The sequence below is a fragment of the Argentina silus genome, assembly GCF_951799395.1.
Source record: "Argentina silus genome assembly, chromosome: 6".
NCBI classification, from domain to species: Eukaryota; Metazoa; Chordata; class Actinopteri; order Argentiniformes; family Argentinidae; genus Argentina; species Argentina silus.
In genome coordinates this window covers 14,923,057-14,947,402 of record NC_139660.1, presented here as the reverse complement: position 1 = coordinate 14,947,402, position 24,346 = coordinate 14,923,057, and the positions used below count along the sequence as shown (strand labels likewise).

General features: G+C 42.0%; 2 protein-coding genes across 2 annotated transcripts; one reads left to right on the top strand and one right to left on the bottom strand.

Annotated features, from left to right (window-relative positions):
* Nucleotides 1–850: 850 nt before the first annotated feature.
* ncl (nucleolin) lies at nucleotides 851–7,893 on the top strand. Its single transcript, XM_083671794.1, has 16 exons — nucleotides 851–998; nucleotides 2,031–2,129; nucleotides 2,250–2,379; nucleotides 2,554–2,655; nucleotides 2,905–3,024; nucleotides 3,312–3,458; nucleotides 3,543–3,626; nucleotides 3,817–3,940; nucleotides 4,262–4,398; nucleotides 4,493–4,619; nucleotides 4,711–4,847; nucleotides 5,174–5,306; nucleotides 5,720–5,865; nucleotides 6,046–6,172; nucleotides 6,508–6,800; nucleotides 7,101–7,893. Exons 1-16 carry the CDS (start codon nucleotides 981–983, stop codon nucleotides 7,163–7,165), a joined length of 1,989 nt encoding a protein of 662 aa, XP_083527920.1. The 5' UTR covers nucleotides 851–980; the 3' UTR covers nucleotides 7,166–7,893.
* Nucleotides 7,894–15,306: 7,413 nt separating this feature from the next.
* Nucleotides 15,307–19,205, bottom strand: b3gnt7 (UDP-GlcNAc:betaGal beta-1,3-N-acetylglucosaminyltransferase 7). Its single transcript, XM_083671670.1, has 2 exons — nucleotides 18,977–19,205; nucleotides 15,307–17,698 (listed from the first exon to the last, which is right to left on the bottom strand). Coding segments are annotated over exons 1-2 (1,254 nt in total). The 5' UTR covers nucleotides 18,979–19,205; the 3' UTR covers nucleotides 15,307–16,446.
* Nucleotides 19,206–24,346: the final 5,141 nt, after the last annotated feature.

Here is a 24,346-nt window from a genome sequence, read left to right as displayed (position 1 = left end):
AGCATGGTTGTGATATTCTGCCCAAAATCGCTTGGGAGCCTTTTTCATTCTCCATCTGGGAGGCTGTCCAGCATCCATGACAGTACAGTGGCAATTATCAGCATCCTCCTGCTTTTTGACATTAGAGCAATAATGACATCACGTGTAGAGAAGGGCATGGTCAGAGGAGAGGTCTGGGATCTGCCCAGTCTACAAAGCCTGACTGTAATGGACAACCCCAATTTTTTTTTAGACTGACCCCTTGTCCCAATTCTCCACCCCATGCATAGAAATATGCTTTTTGAACTATGTTGGGGAGTGTACAAATGCACATTTCAGGGAAAGGGGTGGAGAATCGGGAAACGTTAGTCTCTAGAAGCACATGGTGGATACGCAGCTGGATGACACCACGTGGCTCAAATCAAAACAGCGCTGTCTAATGATTAATACAAATTAGCTATTCAGTCATGTCAAATGTTGTCTCACCATCTTTGATCAATGATGTAACCTACTATGCGTATTTATGGTTGAAAGATATGCAAAACAAAACATGACTGCCCACCTTTGCCTGTGTTGTTATACATTGGGCTTTTAAATATCATGTGGCTGTGTTTCAAAGTGAGGTATCGTCGTGTACGGTAGTAAAACGAACAAAGGAAACTCAAAATAGCAAACGTGTGATTCTCAATGCTGATTCGTTTATCCATTTACAAAAAATAGTTTGCTTGTTTATCAAGTGCGAATCCGCGAGCACGTGAAGTCGATGCGTAGGCACTATGCAAATATTTGATCTGTGACTGGAGGAAAATGTTATGTGGGCGGAGTACCGTGAACGCGCAGAACAAGAAAGTAACCCGCGCGTCTCCTACGTATCTGTCTTTCTTTCTCAGTGTCCCACAGAGTAGGTTGGGCCACGTGCAGATATCAGTAATCTTTTTTTTTTACCTTATTCTAAACGTCCATTTTGTGTTTTATCAAAACACGACACACACGGCAGAACCATGGTGAAATTAGCGAAGGTAAGAAACACTATTATTCTCATTATCGTGAGATTTCTCTTGGCATTTTATCCAAAATGAAGTTCCTGCATTGCGAATGATGCTAACCTCGACGTGAGAAAATGGCACGGAGAAATGCGCATGTGTTTGGCTGATAATTCTTCACAACAAATCGAACGTTATAACTAGCTTTATTTCTTTTACTATGTATAACCTGCGTTACAGACAAACACACATCTTTATTGTGTAAAACAATTGTGAGTCAAATGGCGAGCTGGCAGTGTTTCTTCTCGACCCAGATCAGCCATGTTTCCCTTGTCGTCTAGCACTATCGTAAGCTAGTTCGGCCCAAAATGGCCATGCGCGTTCGCGAATCAAGCATGCTCTAGTTTCACCGTACTCTTACAGCCAGACAAGCCGTTATTTGCAGAGCAAACTAACTGGATAGCTAATGTAGTTATTTCTAGGACGTGTATTGTAATATCAATAATTAACGCATTTATGATTAAACATTATTTTGGAGCACTTTTAGTCTTAAGAGATTCACTACTTCCGTGCTGCTTGCTACAGGTCTAGCTACGTAAAATTGGCCTGTCGGCGTCTTCCCCTCGTGGCTTTTTGACGGTGGCGAACAAGCGGGAATACGGTTATCGACTTTTGGCCACTTTATGATATGGTAATAGCAGGCATGTCTACGGTATGTAGCTAATTAGCTTACAGGCTAGCTAGCCACACTTCTGACTTAGCTCCACGTGGGTTGTGCGCCGCCTCCTGTGCCACACGAGGTGTGATCTCTGGACATAGCCAGCCTGATTATAATTCAGCCACATGTAGACTAATGAACGACGAAATAAATGTAATCATGGTTTGCCCTACTGTTGACTGACGTTGCCATTTTATTTAATATGTACACTGAATTGTAAATGGTATGGCTTGTAATGCGTTTGTAGCCCATTTCAAGTCAGTTTACCCTTCATTTTTACCACTGTGATTTGATTGCTACGCAGTTTTCTAATATTAATCAATTCTTAATATGCTTTGTTTATTTAACAGGCATCAAAGAAACAGGCAAACCCAAAGAAAAAGGCCCCACCACCCCCCAAAGACGTAGAGGAGGATTCAAGTGAAGAAGAGAGCGATGAGGAGGAAGAGGTGAGACTGGAATTGGAAACATGTGTAGGACTGCTCACATCCTCTAGACTTGATGTTGAAATCCATGTTATATTCTACTGTGTAGGTATGCTTCATTAACCATCAATCCATGTCTTGCAGACACCACCACCGAAAGCAGTTGCAAAGAAGGCCACACCAGCTAAAGCTGCCCCAGCTAAAGCTGCTAAAAATGGCAAAGTAGCCAAAAAGGCTGAAAGTGAAGATGAGGATGATGATGAGGATGACTCTGGTGAGAATTCTTTGCACTGCAGCCATGCCAGTGGAAATGCAATTAACACAGCAGCATTCTTGCTATAGGAACACTTGATAAATGATTACCAAAAAGACTAAATAGGATAGCCCATCAACTGTAGTCTTCTGCTCTGGGGTTACATGGCTGATGTTATTCCCCCCCTTCTTTCAGAGGAAGAGTCTGAGGAGGAAGCCCCCCCACCCAAGGCAGCCCCAGCTAAAGCCAAGGCAGCAAAGGCTGCCCCTGCCAAGGCTGAGGAATCTGATGATGATGGTATGATTGCAAGCCTTTGATTGTATGCTGCTTTGTCTTGGTAATCTTACGGAATTCCATACATTCTGGGATCCATTTTATTTTAGATGCATTGGAAATGGCTTAACTAATAGTTTGAGTAACTAGTCATGAGCCCCCTCTATTTCTTGGCATACACTGAGTTCAGTACTTGTGTATGTAATGTACAGGGGTATAATAAAGCCAATGCTATGTCTTCGGTACCAGTGACCTCTCCATGAACATTTGCAGATGAGGAGTCGGAGGAGGAGGAGGAGGCCCCAGCCCCCAAAAAGGCTGCACCTGCCAAGCCCTCTGTGAAGGTCACCCCTGCCGAAGAGGAGTCTGATGATGACGATGATGATGAAGAGGGTAAGGATGGGGCCATTTGAGAGTTGTGCACAGACAAGTCCAAGCTAATAAAGGAAGTTAGACTAATGTTGACTTAGCTAGACTCTACTCAATGACAGACCTGTCTGTTCACTGACATGCAGCAGATGTCAACTTGCCATAAGCACACATGATGAACAACAAGGGACTTAATGCTGAAAGTATTTGATGTCACTCTTATAATTTCTCTGATGTGCACTAATCCAGGGTCAGTAAATGGTAGTTTGGTTGAGCTTTTTGTGACTATGCATTACTGTTGTGCCTTTCAGACTCTGAGGAAGAGGAAATGGACACCACCCCAGCCCCTGCTGCCAAGGCAAAGAAAGCAGGCATGGTCAAGGCCAAGGAGGAGTCTGAGGAGGAGGATGACGACGATGAGGAGGATGACGATGAGGAAGATGACGACGAGGAAGATGGTGAGTTGTACTGTGAATGTGCTCTGCTGGTTATGTTTTGATGAAGGAACTTTATGGAACTGAATTTGCTCTGTCATTCTTCAGAGACCCCAGTGACTCCTGCGAAGAGGAAGGCAGACAGCAAGAAGGAAACTCCCCCTGCGAAGAAGGCCAGATCAGATGGTGAAGGTAATGCTAAATATCCTACTTATGCAAAACAAACTGACATTCCAACCACTACTAGTGATGAACAACAAGGGACTTAATACTGATGTATGTGATGTCACCTTCATTTTTTATTCTGACTGGGTTGAAAAGTTTCGGTATCCATAGCAGCACTACATGCAAACAAACTAATTGAAAGTCATTTCCTTTCTAGCATTCTGTCTATTTGTTGGAAACCTGAATTCGAACTCGGACTTTGATGAAATCAAAGAAGCTCTGGCAGCTTTCTTCGCCAAGAAGAACCTTGAAGTTCAGGATGTCCGACTTGGTGCATCCAAGTAAGTCAACAAAAAACGTCTGATAGTAAAGAACATAACATTTTCAAATCTGAACTTGCTATGCCTGTTAGTTTGATAGGATGATCCAATGATAAAACTACCAGAAATGTTGTCAATAATAGCTCCCACCCCCTCCATTTCTTGGCATACACTGAGTTGTTCAGTACTTGTGTATGTAATGTACGGAGGTATAACAAAGCCAATGCTATGTCTTCGGTACCAGTGTGTTACCGTCTACTGGTTCTATCCTCAATCGCTGGCACACTTTGAACTTAAATTCATATACCACCAAATGCTCACCTCTTATGTTTCTTCCAACAGGAAATTCGGCTATGTAGACTTTGCCACAGAGGAGGAACTACAGAAAGCCATGGAGTTAAACGGCAAGAAGTTTATGGGGCAGGAGGTGAAACTGGACAGGGCCCACAGCAAAGAGAACTCACAGGAGAACAAGAAAGGTAAGGTTTTTCTGATGGAACTTATCTTTATTTTGTGCTCTTTCTTTGATTACTGTCAGAATGTACATGCTTACAACGAACTGTCCCCCAACAGATAGGGATGCACGGACGCTGTTTGTGAAGAACCTCCCCTTCTCTGCCACGCAAGATGACCTGAGGGAAGTCTTTGCGGACGCAGTAGACATCAGGATACCAGCCGGCGAGAGGGGTTCCAACAGAGGGTAAGAGCTTGCCCATGTCCTGTTGAAAATGACTCGTCTTGTCGTTCAGTGCCTCTGAGATGTATAAATGACCATGGTTTGTCTCTGACAGCATTGCCTACATTGAGTTCAAGACTGAGGCCATTGCAGAGAAGACCCTGGGAGAGGCCCAGGGTGCAGATGTCCAGGGTCGCTCCATTGTGGTTGACTTCACAGGCGACAAGAGCCAGAAGGGAGGCAGGGCGCAAGGTAGGCACTGACAATGTTGGCAATTTAGTTAGTCTTGTCTGGAAGGAAGCATGAGGGCATTGCCTTCATTTGCTTTAGTTTGTATATCTAAAAACATTGGATGGGTTAAAGCAATATGGCTTGGATTCTGCCAAATTGTTTTAAATTATCTAATTTGATCTCTGCCCATCCTAGCTTGATTTTGGACAGGTTTGTGTTGAAATGGGACCTGGCCTGTATTAGGCGAAACTAGAGATTATAAACTTGTTCTCTAATACTCATGTGTTGACTTGGTCTGTGCCGCAGACCTTTCAAAGATGTGCATTTCCCATGACTCTCCCCCTCAGCCGCCCCAGCAGCTGCAAGCAAGACTCTCATCGTGAACAACCTGGCCTACAGTGCAACAGAAGACTCCCTCCAGAGCGCATTCGAAAAGGCTGTTTCAATCAGAGTACCACAGAACAACGGCAGACCCAAAGGGTTAGTCAGAGGGAATTTCATATCATATTTCCATATCTGAAGTTTTGATGTGTAGAATGGCATCTCAAAGATGTCATACCTTCTATGATTTAGACTACACCCCCATGCCTTCTCATGAGCTCCTCTGTCCATTCAGTGAGGTTGTATGGATTTGCATGAGAAGTCGAGCCAAATCAGTCAAACAGGCACCTACCTTGACCTCAGTGGGAGTTGCCCATGACTCAATAGCGCTGATGTGGTCAATTATGAATTTGCAAGACCTTCATTTTGCTTGTTTTTGTTTTGCTTGTTGCCGCTCCAAAGCAGGCATTGCCCATGTCTGATGTAAAGCAAGTTGACTAAATCGAATGATCCACAAACCCCTCTAAGTGTTAAGTTGGGTTCCTCAACCTTTTTTTTTGTCCCTGTCCCAGGTTTGCCTTTGTGGAGTTTGAGAGTGCAGACGAAGCCAAGGAGGCACTGGACACCCTGAACGGCACTGAGATCGAGGGCAGGCAGATCCGGCTAGAGTTCAGCCAGAACAGCGGAGGGAAACCAGACGGAGGCAGGGGAGGCTCTGGTATGTATACCTCAATCCTAGACGCATGTTATAGATGCTAGGTTAGACCAGTGTCTGTTGATGGTAAATCTTCAACTTAGTAGACACAAAAGTAAACTTGAGTAGTTGATTAATTCCAGTTAGTCTTGGCTCCTGTATTTGACATGATTGAATGAATGTTTTTTTTTTCTTTGCCATCAGGTCCCACAAAAACCCTGTTTGTCAGAGGACTTAATGAGGACACCACAGACCAGACGCTCAGAGACTCGTTTGAGGGCGCAGTTGCAGCCAGAATTGTTACAGACCGTGACACAGGCTCGTCGAAAGGGTAAGTGGAGAACACCCAATGCTACCCTTGACAACCCCCAACAACCCACACACTCTTCTCATGAGCTCCTCTCTGTCCGTTCAGTGACGTTGTATGGATTCGCACGAGAAGTAGAGCCAAATCACAGTCAAACAGGCACCTACCTTGACCTAAGTGGGAGTTGCCCATGTCTGATGTGAGACAAAGTGACTCCATTAGAACTGATATGGCCAGTTATGAATTTGTAACATTAATTGTTTGTGGCACAGCTGAGTTGTTTTATTTTATTGACATGATTGTCAGTCACTGAGACCATTCTAAACTAGTTTTCCTAAATGGTTTCCCCCTCCCTGCAGGTTTGGTTTTGTAGACTTTGATAACGAAGATGACTGCAAGGCTGCAAAGAAGGCCATGGAGGATGGCGAGATTGACGGCAACAAGGTGTCCCTGGACTTCGCCAAGCCCAAGGGTGAAAGCGGCGGTTTCCGTGGGGGCGGATTCGGAGGTCGTGGGGGCGGATTCGGAGGTCGTGGGGGCGGTGGCAGAGGGGGCCGTGGTGGAGGAGGATTCGGCAGGGGCGGTGACCGTGGAGGTGGCTTCAGGGGAGGAAGAGGCGGTAGCCGTGGAGGGGGACGTGGCGGTTTCGGAGGTAAGACATATGCTTTTTTGATTCAGTGTTTCATACTGTTAGGGGAAGTTATTGGTAATGGAATGGGTAGAGCTTTTAGCTCTGAAGTTATTAGCTTTCCTGTGTAGCAGCAATTTTTTTGGAACAGATATAATGCAAGCAATTATTTGATGCCCCATGTAGATCACAAAGATGGTGAAGTGCTGATCTGGTCGATTTATCAAATTTTGGAAAGGTGTAACTGACCTTTGTACTCTGAATGTCAACTGCAATCAAACAACTTTAGATAAAATGACTGCATGTATTTTTTTCTCCTTCTAGGTGGAAGAGGGGGTGGTGGATTTGGCGCTAAGCCCCAGGGCAAGAAGATCAAGTTTGATGATTAAAATCCCAGTCTTTTACATTTTTGAACGGACTCTGTTTTCATCGCCGTACCTATACGCTGGCAGAGCCTTTTGGACATTCCAGAAAGTGTCATTGATATAACTGTAAAAGGAGCTCTATGCTCCTGTCCCCTCTTAAACCTCCCGAACAGCATCCTTTTCACCCTCTCAGCTTTGAGAGCTGCCTATGAGTTCTAAAGTGTCCCAACAGCCCACCTGCATTGTGCATCCATATCTATAATTTTGTTTTTCCAAAGGAGTAAAATGGAATGTGTCTGGCAAACCTGTTTGCTGTGAAAAAAAAAAAAAAAAGCCCTGTTGGTTCAGGTACATATTGTACATTCAACAATTTGTATTATTTCATTTTACCTTTTTGTAAAAAGTGCTGTATCCTTATATATGTTATGTTTTTATTTTGTTTTGTTTTAGTTTGCTCTAGGTGCAAAACTTTTACCGTAAATGTGCAAGGCATATTGTAATGGATGAAAGATTAAATCAGGGCCCGTGTCTGTTGGGCGTTTAGAATCTGGTAAATCTGTACTGTCTTGTTTTGGGTGGGGTACAGTCAATGTTGTAGAAGTCACGGAGGATTAAAGGCCTCAAGAATAACGTTTAAAAATGTAACATATGATATTTGTAGTGCATTGACTAATCTTGCCATTTGAGAATGGAAGGGTTTCACAAATGTGAATGATTGAATAAAACTTAAGTTGTGATTTTTTTTTAATGTCTTTTGTCCTCCTTGTCTCTTTGTTAACTTAATAGAATTTATTAAAAAATCCCTACATTTAAATTAATGCTATCTTTAATAAGAGCATAAAGGGACATGTGTAATGCTAGACACAGCTAAATGCTGTGCAACACGGCTGTCGATTAACTATCCCCACAAGGTGGCGGTCTCACAAAGATATTCACACCGGTGTCCGTGTCTGGGCTCTTGAGTGACAGAATCTTCCCTCATAAGATCTAATGGCAATAAATTGTCCAGTATTTAGAGCCAGTTACTCAATCTGTCAGAAAACAGCATTCCAGTTTGACAGGTCAGTCAATAAATGTTATGAATTGGAGAGGAGTCATAAATCACACTGATCAAGAGTGTTGGCCGTTATTAGTGGGCTTGCTTCAATATGATCCGGCATGCTACTCCTACAGCTTTTAAGCTATTCACACCAATCCAACTTGAAACTGCAGAGATAATATAATAATATATGCCATTTAGTTGACGATTTTATCTAAAGTGACTTACATTGCAGTGAATGCATACATTTCAGTATATATGGTCTCAGCAGGAATCAAATCCACAACCTAAGCGTTGTTAGCGCCATGCTCTATCAACTGAGCCAAAGAGATGTGTAACTTGAGTTGCTCACATTTATATACAATTTATATGAACTCATTTTTCAACTCAATTTCAAACTACTACAATACTTAACACTATTCAGCTTTTTGTGTCTCAAAAACTTCTGTCTTTTAACATAGCGGAATGTTGATTTAGGCCAACGTTCTGAGTGCCCCATTGTTACTGCAACTGCTATGGAGCTTTTAGAACCCTTGAATAAAATCAACAGGAGACCTGCAGAACACATTATTTGAATCATTATACAACAATGCACTCTCTTGGCTACCAGTTCTACCCCAAACACTTAACCAACCAACTCTACCCACTCCACTAAACTACCCCAGGTTCATCCTATCTATCTATGGCCTTCTAACATACTATCTATCTAACCTTCTATATTCCCAACCTTATCTCTAACTACCTAGCATCATTCGCTTCCTTTCACCAGTCACTACTATTTCACTCAGTATAATCCATACTGATTAACCTCTTAACTGTATGTATCTATCTATAAATCCCCTCTGTCACCTATCCATTCATCCATCCAACCAACCAACCAACCAACTAACCATCCATCCAAACAACCAAACCATCTTTTATCCTTTATCTCACTTTCTTTCAACTACCCAGAAAATCATCATCAACCATGATAAAAACGTTCTGATAACCATTAAACCTTTAAAACTATTAAGCTTTTTGTAACTCCAAATCTCATCCAGTTAACCAACCAACCGATTCTTTACCCACCCTGCTGAATTACCCCTGGCTCATCCTATGTACTATTTATCCATCTAACATTCTATCCATCCAACCAACCCACCATTCAAACCATCTTTAACTCTAACTTCATCCGCTACCATCATAAGACGATCTTACTATCTATCGAAACATCTTTAAACCTTTTCCGCTAACAAAATAACACTTTGCAAGCCCACAAAGTTTCTTCTGGAAAAAGAGGAACTGAAAAAGAGCATATTGTAACGACCCTGTGTAAGGCCCGTTAGCAGCTCCGCCAAGGGAGTTAACTCTCTTGGTGTTGTGGCTAGCGCGGCCGGTTTGTAAGCGGAACGTTGCGAGTTCGATTCCCGCTTACTTGCTCTGCCCCGCCGTTCGCTACATTGGTGTCAGCAGTGGGATGGCGCCCGTGATAATCTAATGTCTTATTCATTAATGTACTTTGTGCTTTGTGCACTTGCCACCCTCATTGTATTTGAATTGAGTTATTTGTATCATACTGGTATGCTTCAAGGTCTGAGGTAGATAGGTACTGGTTATAGTCTCTCATACCAGTCTCATAAACCTAGGCCACTGGCTGTAGAAAGAGACAAGGCACTGGTCGATGACACTTAGGCATAGCGGACAGCACCATGCTGTCATCCGTGACCCTGCACCTGAACAGGGTGCTTTGTTCCTCTAGGTTCCCGGGCGGGAGGCACCGATGACGGGCTGCGGACAGCCCTCTGAATACCCCCATTTAGGGATCCGTTGCCCCCCTGGCTCGTCAGACCAGACAGTGACAGAGGTCGTGCTAGCTTCTGTCCCTGGCGTTATGTCAGCCATCTAGAATGACTTGTTCTCTTTTGCAGTCATCTCCGAGATTTTACCTTGCCGTGTTGTTTTCCGTGACCTGTTCTCTTTTTCGAAACTTTGGAGCTGATTCAATGGGGCATTGTACACGAAGGAGAGACTGACACTCACTTTGACTCGTTTGTTTGGAGGCTGGTCTAAAAGGGCCCTTTTAAATGGGAGTGTACTGCTCCGAGTCCCATTACAATGCGTCTTTGTCCCGAACATGGTGTTCTATAGCACAGAAGTGCCATAAAGAAGTGCGCCCGTGGCTCGCTCCATTCCTACATGATGCAGACACTATTCTCAGTCTACCCTGACTGAGCAAAATACAATTTTCTGCCTCCCCTTAACTCCTAATAACCAATTACATAATGTAGGACTACTACATGTTTGACAGTAATCTCTTATTTGAGAAAACCTTTCCCCCAGACAAGCCCGAGAAACGAAATAACTAAATCATTGTTATGATTTTAGTGTAGCACTATGAAGAAATAATACTACTACATTGTATTATTAAACTACATTGATGTTTTGGCCATAGTGATGTCGTAGTGAAGATGCTGCACCTCCTGGAGATAATGTTGTGACTGACAGGAATTAGTGTTTTTTGTGCTTTGTTTTCAGGCTTTTGTGATTATCTAACCTTTGTACCATGCCTCTTTGATTACATAGACAGACTTACATACACATTTGTTCATGATACCCTTTTCACACTTATACTGTCAAATATTGACAGTCCAATCAAACTGTTTTGCATTACTGTTACAACTTACCATGAAGCAGACAAAGCTCTCCCACAGACATAAAGCAGACAGAGTATGTTAATAGAATATGTGAATAGATGTGAACAGAAATATGTATACAAATACACTCACCAAGCACTTTATTAGGAAAACCTGTACATCTTCTCATGGTGGAGGTGGTGTAATGGTGTGGGGAATGTTTTCTTGGCACACTTTGGGCCTGTTAATACCAGTCAATCAGAGAGCAAAGGGAGGCCCTACCCAGTATTAGTATAGTGTTCCTAATAAAGTGGTTATATAATATAATAATTATATTATATAATAATATTATAATAATATATAATAAAGTGAGTGTATATCACTTGTACAACCTGTCTTTTACATCCTGAAATGGCATGCAGTCCACATGACCACACTATGTGTGTCTATGTAAATATATTTCCATTAAACAAAAAGAGAAGCTATTTTAAGAAGAGAGAAGCTCTTTTAAAACTTGAAAAACTTGTTTACCTCACTCCACAAAAACTGTCCGCTTCCACTGTATTTACATCTTCCCTCCATCACACTGTCTCTCATCTCCCCATTTGTTATCATTTGCCAAAGAAGAAGAGTTTGTGTCTAGACACATTAACAGAACCTGTTAATGTGTGTATCCATGTCATTGATGCAGTGGAGTCAATTTGTGCCAATTCAGTTCACAAACTCCCACGGAATCTCCTCAAATAGATCACTTTTTCATCAGTCCTACTGTCCCTGACATAGTCTTCTGCTTAACACAACACACTTACGCTACTGCTACTAAAAAATCACTCTGAGGGCTGCTACAGTGCCCTCCATAGGTATTGGAAAGAGGTTTCACCATTTAGAAAGTATAACATTTTTTAAACATACTCCCCTTTTATTTCAGGGCTCCAAAATTATTGGGAAAAATCATATAATGTCCAAATAAAGCACTCATGTTTAGTTTTTGGTCGACAATCCTTGCATGCAATAACTGCCTTTGTTTTGAGGTCGTTTTGCCTTAAATTCCCTCTTCAGCAAATTAAATGTATGTTCAATTGGATTTAAATCTGGAGATTGACTTGGCCACTTTCCACTTTTTGTCATTGAAAAAACTCCCTAGTACAATGGCAGTGTTTTGGGTCATTGCCTTGTATATAATGAAGCGCCGTCCAATGAGATTTGAAGCATTTGCTCTTACTTCAGCAGACAAGATGTTTCTGTACACTTCAGAATTCATTCATTCAATTCATCAGCAGTTACATCATCAATGAAGTGAGCCAGTTTCAGTGGCAGTCATATATGCCCAAGCCATAACACCCCCTCCACCATATTTCCCAGATGAGGTGGTATGTCAGTGATTTTGGCCAGTTCCTTTTTTTCTCCACACTTTACACTTGCTCACTCTGGTACATCTTATATCTCTGTCTCATGTGTCCACACGTCCAGAACTCTGCAGGCTCTTTTTGGGACGTTCTAGCAAACTGTAATCTGGCCATCCAGGTTACACCTGACAGGCAAACAATGATACACACAAATATACACAGAATACATATTGATAACCAAAAATAATTAACCTTATCTTGAACCTTATCTTTCCAACTGTCTTTTTTCTCAGTTTGAATTTACTTTCTGTGAATGTTATGTGTCAGAGCTATGGTGTGGGTAGCATTCATGGCTGTGCATTGTGCAAATGAGATTCCTCTCTCCTGTTATGGCGCAACGTGTGTGGGAGAAATCTAATGCAGGCGTCCAGGACTGAATACATCCCACTGTAGAATTAGCAAGGGACGAGGGGTGTGGGGTTTTCTCCAAGGAGCAAACATTCCCCTCTTGGGCTGGGCCAAAGATGGAACCCAAGCTGCCTTTGAAGTTAATAGAGTGCTGGTGTGAAGGACTCAGCCTTCACAACCTACCCCCGTGCAGAGCTGACATCAAAAGCTCACCCAATTACTGTCAGCAAACAACTGGCTCCCTGTCTGCAGGTCCACGGGCAGAGTGCGTACACAGATGGTCAGCCCCATACCCCATGTACAGTAGCAGCCACCATCCTCATTGTTCCACCTTCATGTCTTTCTTTTTGTAGAAAGGTCACCACACACACACACAGACACAGACACACACGCACACGCATACACGCGCATACACGCGCACACACACACACACACACACACACACACACACACACACACACACACACACACACACACACACACACACACACACACAGGAAACAGCCATAAAGAAACCATTAGTGTTATTATTACTTCCTCTCTGAATCTTTGAAGTGCACTGTACTTTGAAGACAGAGACTTCACAAAATAGTCAGTGGGAACCGTCTTATGGCCATGCAAAATAGCATTTATTATCTGATTGGATATTTTATTTCTCCTTGTCCTTGGATAGAATGTTATGTAACCAAGACTCAAGTCACCTTAAGTGCCATGTGAACTAGAGGTTACAAATATAACACAAGTTCTCTGAAGGAGATGAGGGAGACCCCTCATCTATGGGACACACAAAAATGGGTGCGCTTGCTAGGTCCTATTTACAGTATCAGTCAAAAGTTTGGACACACCTTCTCATTCAATGGTTTTTCTTTATTTTTTTATTATTTTCTACATTGTAGGTTAATATTGAAGACATCAAAACTATGAAGAAACACATATGGCATTATGTAGTAAACAAAAAACAGAATATGTTTTATATTTTCGATTCTTCAAAGTAGCCACCTTTTGCTTTGATGACAGCTTTGCACACTCTTGGCAAGGTGTGTCCAAACTTTTGACTGGTACTGTATAGGATGGGCGGTAGACGGGGTTATCTACCTGCATGTGTGATTGTATAGGGGTCTTCAGCGAATAGGTGAAGAGTGCATGTCCCATAATGAGGGGTCGAACCGAGTCGACTGAAAGAGAACCCAACCCAGATGCTTCTTTTGATCCTTGCTCCAACATGTGCAGCTGTTTGTGCTCCCCTCTACCATTTGAACATCCATACAGTCTGAATCAGATCTGTCACATGTATTTGTTGTTTCTTTATGGCCTGTCTTTTGGGGTTTCGTGGGATGACACTCTATCTTTCTTTCTCTGTTTTCAGTGTCTAACCTGACCCTCAGAGACACTAGACATAATAGAAACTGGATAGGACGAGCAACCAGAGGCTTAGGATGTACAGTAGCTGCTTATATCAACTCCCTTTGAAAGGATAATTGACACAATCTTTTGAATATAAGTGCTGGAGCACTTTTATTTTGGCTTTGAAAATCTTTTTGTTTTTGAGAGCCACTTTGGCATAGTCAGACAAACAATAGAAATATTTTATAATCTTTAGATATTCTAATGGTTTATATATATTGAACACATGGTATTTTTATCCACGTTTAGATATAATTGTGATGTAAAACAAATCAAGTCATTTTGTTATTTGGATTTTGGACCCCTCTTGTGTTACATCTCATGCATATCTTTTGTGAGCAGAAGGAGAAAATAACCTGCTCAAACATCCTGCTTTGCTGGCATTATCAACATAGAGACAGTTTTCTTTTAGCCTTTCTCACAGATAATACCCTTTATGTGGAATCACTCCTGAAACTGTATTCAGCCAATATCCAGTTTCTCTATGGCTTCTTATCTTTGTGCTAGAAGAGGTTATGAACAATAACAGGAATGTAATCGTTTTGTTTTGTGATGGCCTGTTGTCTTTTTGGGTCAACTTAAAGGACAGAACACTGTCCTCCTAATCTATTGACAGTATCACTGTCAGCAGTTTTGTCGGGTTAAATGACACATGATATTAATCAGGAAGACATAACATAAATAATAAGAAATCATACACCAATAATGACTTTGTATAAACATTCTGTGAAAACCAATACAAACCTTAGAACAGATTGTTTTCAAAACCATTGAGGAGATTTAAATATGGGAAAAGTTAATGCTCTACTTTTTTGTTTGATATTTGATTGATATTTTGTATTTAAAACAGTCGTCTAATTTATCATAGGAAGCTAGACAATATAGAGATATAACCTAACCCTAAAGGCGTTACAACTTTGTATCCATACAATATTGATCAAGCACTTAAAGAGCAATGCTACTACAGTATAGTGCTTCATCAATATTGTGTGGATACACACTTGTTGACATTTAAACAGTATTTTGATGCTACAGTGATGTATATGATGATGGTTGTGTAATGTAAAATGTATCCTGTTGGCCGTAGGGGCTGAACATTGAATCAATGAACACTAAACATTATGATCAGATTGTACCTGGTTATGATCTTGGGTACCTGAGGACTACCTCAATGAAAATCCTCTTCAGTGTATGCCATTGTAACAGATATATCAATGTTAAGATGAAATATCATGGAAGCCATTGTCAGGCGACCTTATTTTAATGTTTGTTGTCAATAGCCCAACTAGATGTAACTGATCTTAGACAGCCTTATAAAAAACAATGTAAGGCTCATAGATGAATTTAGATGTTTATTTACAAATATGATTCTATATACATCTTGATTTTTACATGTATATACAGTACATCATCCAAACATAATCACCACCCTCTGTACATAATCACCACATTCTGTACTAAAATCATTGCATATTTCATATTTCATTAATTCCAATACCTTTCCCACATTAAATTAAATATCAAACACCCTCTTCTGTCCCCCTTGTCTCGGGGGCTATTAAATTAACACATCATGTACACGTACCAGCAGTAGTTTATTTGTTTCACAGTTTCAATGTAAACCCTCAACCCAATTCATATCAAGTATATCAGCACATTCATGGACACATACAGAAGGAGTTTGGACATATTTTTAGTTTCCAGTAGTACAGTATTAAAAGTCCAGATCAAGTTTTATTCAAAACAATTCTGTGAACAATCTCACAGAAGTGCAGTGAGTCCTTTAGAAAGGATTTATCTATGTTAGACTATAGGGGTCATGTGTAACTGAACAAATAACATGATGATTTTGAATAAACATAAAAATAAAAATATGCCTTCAAGGCATTGGCGCCTTAACAAATGACTCCATCAGTGAGAAAAAATATATTAAAAAATGGCTACCCATGTAAGAAGAGACTTTTTGACTACATTGGTGAGGTAGAGACACTTTTGTTTCTTCCCATCTTTCGAGGTCCATGTTAACTTCAGTAGCATGGTAAGCCTGGTCAAAATGAAGATGGTGGTCAACATTCAGTATACTGTCAATGGGATGTGGGGCAATGTGGTGCAGTTGGCTGTCCTCTGTCCAGGACATACTGCCATCACCACCACACACCCTTTGGTTGGTGTCTCTGAATTTGCCTGCTGACATCGAGAGTCCTTCAAAATGCCACCAGAATATAAATAATTCAAAAGCAATTCCGCTTAGAAAAATCACCAGTTTATTTCCGCCACTGGAGGATTCCACTCCACGGGAAAATGCGACACAGTTCATAAATAGCAATTCAAATATTGTCCTGGCCCTTCTCCGAAAAAAGGAGAACTTGAATTGGAGTTAACTTCTGACCTCCCCACCCCATACACGCACGTTTCCAACTCTTAACCCCCTGCACCCTCCCAAGAATGAGCTTACTGTACATGTTCTCTGCTCCCTTCCCTAGTGTTCCCACCAGGCTATAAGATCTGCACTTTCTGTGCGCAGACCAGGTTACTGTTGACCAGGTTCCACATGTGCTTGAGGTCTGGGGGAAGCAGCTTGTGCACCACGATCATGCTCTTAAAGAAGCAGGGCTCCTTGTTCAGCTTGCTGTTCTTGTCTTTCACCAGGCCGAAGGTCTTAAAGGCATTGTGTTTGATGGGGGTGACCTGCAGCACCTCCAGACACATGCCTAGAAACACGTCGTCGATAGGGTACAGCTCAAGGTTGTCTGAAGCCCAGTAGAGCCTCCTGGCCAGGGGCCCATCCATGAGGAAACCTCCCCCTCCGGCGTACGGAGGATAGTGTGTCTTGTTGTACAGTGCCTGAGGGATGTAGTACTTGTTGTCCTTCCTGCGAATGGGCTTAGCCTTGAATAGCACATCCCCTACAAAGAGGGTCTTGACGTGGCTGCTGCCCTGCAGGTACTCAATGATGTTGCCCACACTGACGAAGACGTCGTCGTCTCCCTTGAAGATGTAGCGCACGCCAGCGCAGTAGGTGTTGAACCACTTGAGGAAGTGGGTCTCCTTGAGCGTCAGGTTGAAGAAGCTGTCCATAAAGTCCCATTGGAGGATGTCCCCGTAGATGTAGTCCTCGTACTCCAGTAGCTTCTGATGGTTGGCCCTCTCTGCCTCGTTGGACGGCCTTCCCAGGAGGAAGAGTGTCCTCACCTTCTTGCCATCCACCTCCTGCTCCTTGCCCCAGGTCTGTCGGATCATCTCCCGGCGGTCGTGCTGGGTTGCCACGGACTTGATGACCATGAGCAAGTAGGTCTCCCCGGCACACTTCTCCGGGTGGTTGATGAGCATGGGGAAGTAGCGGCAGTGCCGGTACAACAGGAACTGCTTGAAGTTGGCCTCCAGGCCCTTGAACCACTCCTGGGTTGAGAAGTTGAGGTTAGCACTGCAGTTAGTGCTAGTGACATCCCAGGTCCTGGAGCCACCATGCTCTTGAGTGATACTGGGCTCCTCCGTGGAGGCCAGAGCTTGAAGCTCAGGTCTGGGCTTGCGTGACTTCCAAAAGTTGTTGGTCCCTGGGTAGAGGCCCTTATTCTGCTGCAGGGCAGCCGCACCTCCCTCAGAGGCCTGCATGCGAGGCTGCCTCTCAATTTGAAAGGGAGGCCCCGGGCTGATGCTCCCTCTCTGGACCACGGTCAGTGTCACCACAGCCAGGAAGAACATGACACATACCCTCTTGTACACCCTCCACCGATCCCTGGTGTTCATCCTAAGGAGAAACAGACAGAGAAGGACTGTTTTATGCTTTTTAATATGTGTTGATTGACAAAAACTGTGTTGTTCGCCTTCTAGCTAAGATATATTTCAGCATAACGTTTAAATGCCACTGAAATATGATACAAATATAACAATATGAAATATGATACTGTGTGGTAATATGAATAAATGAACTGTTTTGGGTAGTAGTCTTTACCATAATTTAGATTAGAGACAAATCAACACTTTTTAAACCTAGAATGTTATGAACAGAGCTGTCAGGTTTGTCAAGTATTACATAATCTATTACCAAATAGTTTGGTTATTTTAAAGAATAAAGGGAAGTCCTGTAAAAGGAAGTCCAGTCAAATGTAGAATTGTGGAGTTCTGAGTCAAATGTTTTAGATTTTTGTAGCACACGGATGGAAATGTTACCATTCTTGTGCTACAACAATCTCGAATATTTAACTCAGATCTCCACAACAGATACATTTGACGGGACTTTGCATTTGTTTCTCCATGTTCAGAACAAGATGTTCAGTTCAAAAACAAGACAGTGAATCCATACAACTTCTCGGTCCAACTGTTGATGGTACTGAACGTTGAAACTTCGAGTGAGAAAAGGCTATGTGAATATTACTCAAACTTCAAGGTTTTATCATGCCTCGACGGCAAGAACTCGTTTAGTCAAGGAGACCATTGAGTACACTTGAACGGAGTGGAAACCGTTCCATTGGAAACCGCATAAAAGCGGGTAGGCTAATAGTGTTCTTTTTGACAAATATGTTATTTCAAAGGATAGGCTATCAACTGTAAGTAGAATATCGAATAAATCAGAATGTCTCCCTTAATTTGCGAAATAGTGGACTATGCTTTATAACTATTTGAAATTAAATGATTTATTGATCATTATTCTTTTGAGAGACATTACTTGCGGTGACTGATATAATACTGATAGAATTATTTGATTAGATTTGATCCTCCTGCAAGACCATTCTATGTAAACAAGTGAACCTATTACACACAAATAAACATGAAACATTGCATTAATGGTGAACATAATAGTTTGGTTGGTAAAGTAGATAAAGTATATATAAAGTAGCCTATTGCAATAGCGCTGTAATGTATATTATTATTACAGAAACGCAAAGGTGAATTTTATCCATGACATGCGCGCAAGTACGCATCTTATCAAGGTGAACATGTTCTTAAGTCTCTGAAATAATGGCTGTTTCAATAATTCCAATCACGAAACAAAAAACAGTATCTTATAAAAAGAAAATTCACTTACATGTTTTATGCTGAGCGCGTGTCAAAGACCCACCGAGTGCGAGCAGCCTAAGGTCGCTGTTATCAGCTCTGAGACCTGCAAATGGATGGCAAGCGTACGGTCCCTTCAAATATGTGTAAAGTTAGTCCATTCCATGAGCAAGCCAAGTTTAAGGTAGCCTATTTCTTGGGACTGTGTACCCTAATGAAATTAAAACGTTAGTTTGCCTCCGGTGGCCGAAACGGACAATGTTCGGATCAATGCTATCAAGTGGCCACCCCTACATCGCACTGGCCTTTTAAAGCGTGAGAAACGTTACGTATATGCAAATAGAATTGGGAGAATGAACTTCGGGTGCAGTCATTATACGCCCACTAGAACACGCAGTGCACCTACGAAGGCATAATCTCTATTCACTACGATGGATCAAGTAGCCTATATTTCCATCGAACATTGTCCGAACATACATGCGTAATTGTAAGAAACTGAATGTTTCACCTCAATGGAACGGTTTCTCCAATGGCAGCTGGCTTAATTATGTTATTCGTCATACTTATTATTATTATTATTATTATTATTATTTATGAAATAATTAATAATTAATTAACAGCCAATAATCAACAATTGATTATTTATTATTATTATCATTCTTATTATTAATAATAATAATAATAGTAGTGCTACTACTCCTACAACTGTTAAGCTATTGCTAAACTACACCAATCCAAAATGAAATCCTATTCCTGCCTATACCGCCGCGTACACACCCTAAACCGCTTAACCTATTCACTTCAAATCAACTTGTAAATGCCCAAACTTGTGTAACTTGACTTGGCTAACTTTAATCTTAAATTTTTCAATTCATCCATCCATCCAACCAACCAAACCATCTTTAACTTTTGTCCGCTACCATAATAAGACTATCTCACTTTTGTTCAACTTCCCAGCAAATCTACCTTATACCATTCAAACCATATTTACACTTTTTCTACTACCAAAATAAGACTTGGCAAGCCCACAAAGTTTGTTCTGGAATTATTTTTCAAGTTATTATTCCAATGTTTCACAGTGCTACTCCTCTTACAACTTTTAAGGTATTCATACCAATCCAACTGCACTTTTTATAGACTTTTTAACATAGAGGTTACACACCAATCCAACTGTAAAATGTGCTCTGATACCTATTAAACTATATAAACTATTATGCTTTTTGTAACTCCAAAAACTCTCATCTGGTGTTAAGGTCAGAGCTAATGAACCCAGGCGCGGAACAGTCAGCACACGAATATAAAATAATAGGTATTTAATGAGGGAATAGCAGGGTGGAATGGCAAGCAGGGTAGGGCAGGCAGGCAGGTAGGGCAGGTTGGGCAGATAGACTAGGCAGGCAGGGCAGGCGGGTAGTGCAAGCAGGCAGGCAGGCAGGCTGACAGACAGGCAGGTGGATAACCGGGTCGAGGTCCTGGAGCATGAAGAGATAATGATCAGACAGAGTACTAAGACACTAGGACTTCAGAATCAATATGAGACTAAGCGGCCGAGAATGAGCCTAACTTGGAAACCACAAACAATGATCTGGCGAAGAATGGATTAGTCCAAACCATCTTTAAACTTGATCAACTACCAAAATAAGACTTTGCAAGCCCACAAAGTTTCTTCAGGAACATCATCGTAATAATCATTATATAGTTATCATCCTAATAGATTAATGTCATCAACTTCATCTTGAGGTGTATGCGTATTTTTCACTAAGCTAGAAGGCTATGACATTTTAACCTGAAGAAAAGTGCATTTAACCTTGTCAATGCGCTACAACAAGGATTGAGTAACATGCATCTGACGTCAACATGCGTCTCAATGCGTCAATAAGCTGTCCTTAAGCAAATTCTACCGCTCTGTTATGAATGTACAAATATTTATTAATTATACAGGTGCACTTGACTTAACCATGTCATCCATAGTGATTTTAGAGATAATTAACTGTTTGTTTCGCTGGATGTTTTAAACTATGCAATTTAGATGGAGTGTAGGAACAACTGAAGGCCATTTGTATTTTTCAGAATTTGTACACCAGTTCCATAACTGCAAAGCCACTGTAATGTCCTTTTGCACTTTGAAATTCTGGAATGGCACCACAGCACAAATAGCCCAGTGATGGTCAACATACTGATTGTACTGTCCTGACGACACCACAACCGCACTTAACCCCCTTAGAGAGGCAAGTGTTTTCCGTCCTTGTATGGCCTATAGAGTAAGCAAACAAAAACCTGCTTCAAAACAGGAATTTTTCAATCTGAGCCCAGCTGTGATCCAAAATCCCCTCTTCCTCCCCTTCTCTCTCCATTTCCTGGATCCAACCAGCCGTCCTTCTCAGCACCATGTGCATCCTGTAGTTTGCCAGGGGTATTATTCCCTTTTTTCCCCTCCGGATCAGTGGCTGTGCGGTCTCTGGGCCGACCCAGATTGGAGAGGGACACTGTCACCCCCTCCTCTTATAATCACTGGTGTCACTATGACCCCCCCCCCCTCCCCCCCGACCCCCCACGAGCAAGAGTATTGGTTTAGATAAAAATTAGGCAAGTTTCTCATGTCAACCACAGGTGTGTTGGTTTCGAGGGAGATAATATGTCAAATTATTTTGCCCTAATACTGTACATGACCCCCCTATAGCAGTATTTCTTTATACCCCTGTCTTTGCTTACGAGAAGCCTCAGCCTAATACAGTAATTCTCTCCACCACAGCCCCCTTTCACCTTCAATGCGTCCTTTTACAGGAATGAGGAAGTACAGCAGAGCTGGGGGCTTTGAAACACACACTGTTAATAATAAGCAATGGAAACCATTTTGTCAAGGAAGTCTGTGCTAATCCTGTTTGATTTTCCACACCTGAGGGATTGAAAGGGATTGTCATTGGTCAATACACCTCTGTCAACAATTGGTCTGCACTCTCCACTAGTATGGAACAGCCCAGAGGACACCTTTGTCCCTCCCTGGAGAAGTAAGGGGCCCTTCTTGTACTGCTCCATCACCGTAAAAGAATTTACTGCTAGGGAAAAATGTTGCCTGAGGGTAGCTTTACCTCTCTCTTTCTCTTCTCCACCCGTCAAGTGAGGATGTTCCTCAGTGAAAAGGCAGATCGAACAAAAGACAGCATGTGAGCAGCATGTGCTATGAAACCCCTGTCAGCTGTGGCCTTAGGTAAACACCTGCCCCCCTTACCCATTTTAATGGCCCCCCAAGTTTAGTAAATATCGCTCTAAGTTTACCACAAGTCAACTTAAGGACATGGAGTTCTGAATTTCTTTGTAAGCAATTCAAGACTGGAAAATACCGTGGAAGTAATGGATAGCTGATATAGTTTTTTCAAGCTTCACTGATATTCAGGTCATAACCTCCCATTTTTGTGTTTTATGACACTGCTTTTATGACACCCTTTAATACATTTAAAATGTGTCACTTATTAACAGACATGTCCTTGAATTATGGAATCATGCAAAATCAAATGAGTCATTCAGGCTAAACGGGGCTGTGTGTATATATGTGTGTGTATACAGTATGTGTGTGTGTGTGTGTTCCCCATGCTGACGTCATCCATGAGCTGTGCAGGAAGGAGGAGCGGAAGCTACCCAGTGTTGCACACTGATGCAGGCTAGAGTTGTGAGAAACACTGGTTAACCTTTTATCTCTTTCCTGTTCTAGAACTGTCAGCCTTAGACCAACATTAACCGAGACACTAAAAACACACTAAACCACAGCTGGTCTTTACTGTTGAATGCACAGAGTGAAAATGGTTGTGTTTGTGTTCAGGTTTATTGGCTGTTTATGTGCACATTCCTGAGAAGTAGTGGACATCAAAGCTATGTAATCATAGCATTGTTGAAAAGCAGCAACACCATTGCAGGTTTACCTGACACAGAGTAAGAGCAGGGCTGTGTACAGACATTTTGGGGGGCAGGGGCTCAAGCAAAAAATATATACGGTGATACGGTGCTTTACGTGACAAATTGTATTCGGAATGTCGGAAGATGCGACGTTGATTGATTGATTGAGACAAAACCATTTTTGATACGGTGTATTTTTTCGTGGACTATTATACATTTCTCTCTTTATATTTGATAGAATTTAGGGTTAAAGGTAACCCTAACCCAATAACAAATAAAGAAAAAATAAAGTACAATTAACACCAGCCAAAATAGGGCACTTTTTGACTCTGAAGGCAAAAGGACAGGGGCTAAAGCCCCCCTTGGGCCCGATCTGTGCACGTGCCTGAGTAAGAGTTCCAGTGGGGTGGATTTAGAAAATATCCCTATTATCACTATTCGCAATGCAAGTTCTCTCAAGTCTAGACCTCTCATTTGGAGTTATTGATGAGCACAGGCCATGACAAGCACCACAAAAATACCTTAAAGTGGCATCAAAGAAATTAGCCAGGTAATTTTAAAAGTTGAGGAAGAGAAGTGGCAGTTTGGGAGGCTGGATCTTTTTATTTTTTTTTACACTGCTGTGGGTCTCGAAGGGAAGAAAGGGGGGTTAGGGCAGACAGAGACTAAGAAACGTGGCTCTTATCTGGTGTCGTCTTTTATCAGTCCAGTGCATGTTTGTCTACTGATAAACACAGCTGCCAGGGTGTCAGTGAGCCTAATGACATGGAAGATGACCTGCAGAAAATGCTAGTTCTCAGTGTGGGGCACCCTTCAGCTAAAACCCCAAGCTCTCTCACAACAGCAGCAGGGACATCTCAGAATGACCTCCTGTTGGAAAAAACAACACATCTGGAATGTTATGGCCAGATAATGTTGTTTTTCATTGTCCATTTCAGTTCAAATGTACGCAGAATTAGTCAATTATTCTTCAGAATCATCTACTCTCTTGCCTTTGCTAGGTTGTTTTTCATGGACTTCAAGGACTTTTCCATATTCTGCTCTTCACTCTTTTCATTTCCCTGTATCCACACTTTGTTTTGATTTGGAACTCTGTCGCAGTGACTGGTGAGTGATGCCGCTGTGGCTCGCGCCCTCGGGTTACACGGCCACCTGGAGAGTGCGTCACAATGTCATGTGCGGCCCGTTTCCTCACATTGTACTGTGTTGCTTAGGCCTACTACTAACCGTGAGCATGACTGAAAATAAGGTCCCCATGGTGGTCAACATGTAGTGTTTGACCGTTAGCAGTGCCAAAACTAGCTGTGTCATCCTGTCCCGTTTACAGAGCAGTCGCTACAGTACAGTAGGCTATCTGAGCAAGGGTTTGTCTCCCTCTCCAATTGCATGCATACAGCTTTATGGTGTGCACTGACAGTGCACACAAGACCCAAGCATTAGCACAACAATGCAGCATGTTTATTAGTGACTCCATCAGTCTTGGTTAGAGGGTGTCACACAACATAGCTGC

Coding starts and splice junctions, on each gene's coding strand:
- ncl (XM_083671794.1), top strand. Junction 2,130..2,249: donor AGAGCGATGAGGAGGAAGAG/GTGAGACTGGAA, acceptor CATGTCTTGCAG/ACACCACCACCGAAAGCAGT. Junction 4,399..4,492: donor CTCACAGGAGAACAAGAAAG/GTAAGGTTTTTC, acceptor GTCCCCCAACAG/ATAGGGATGCACGGACGCTG.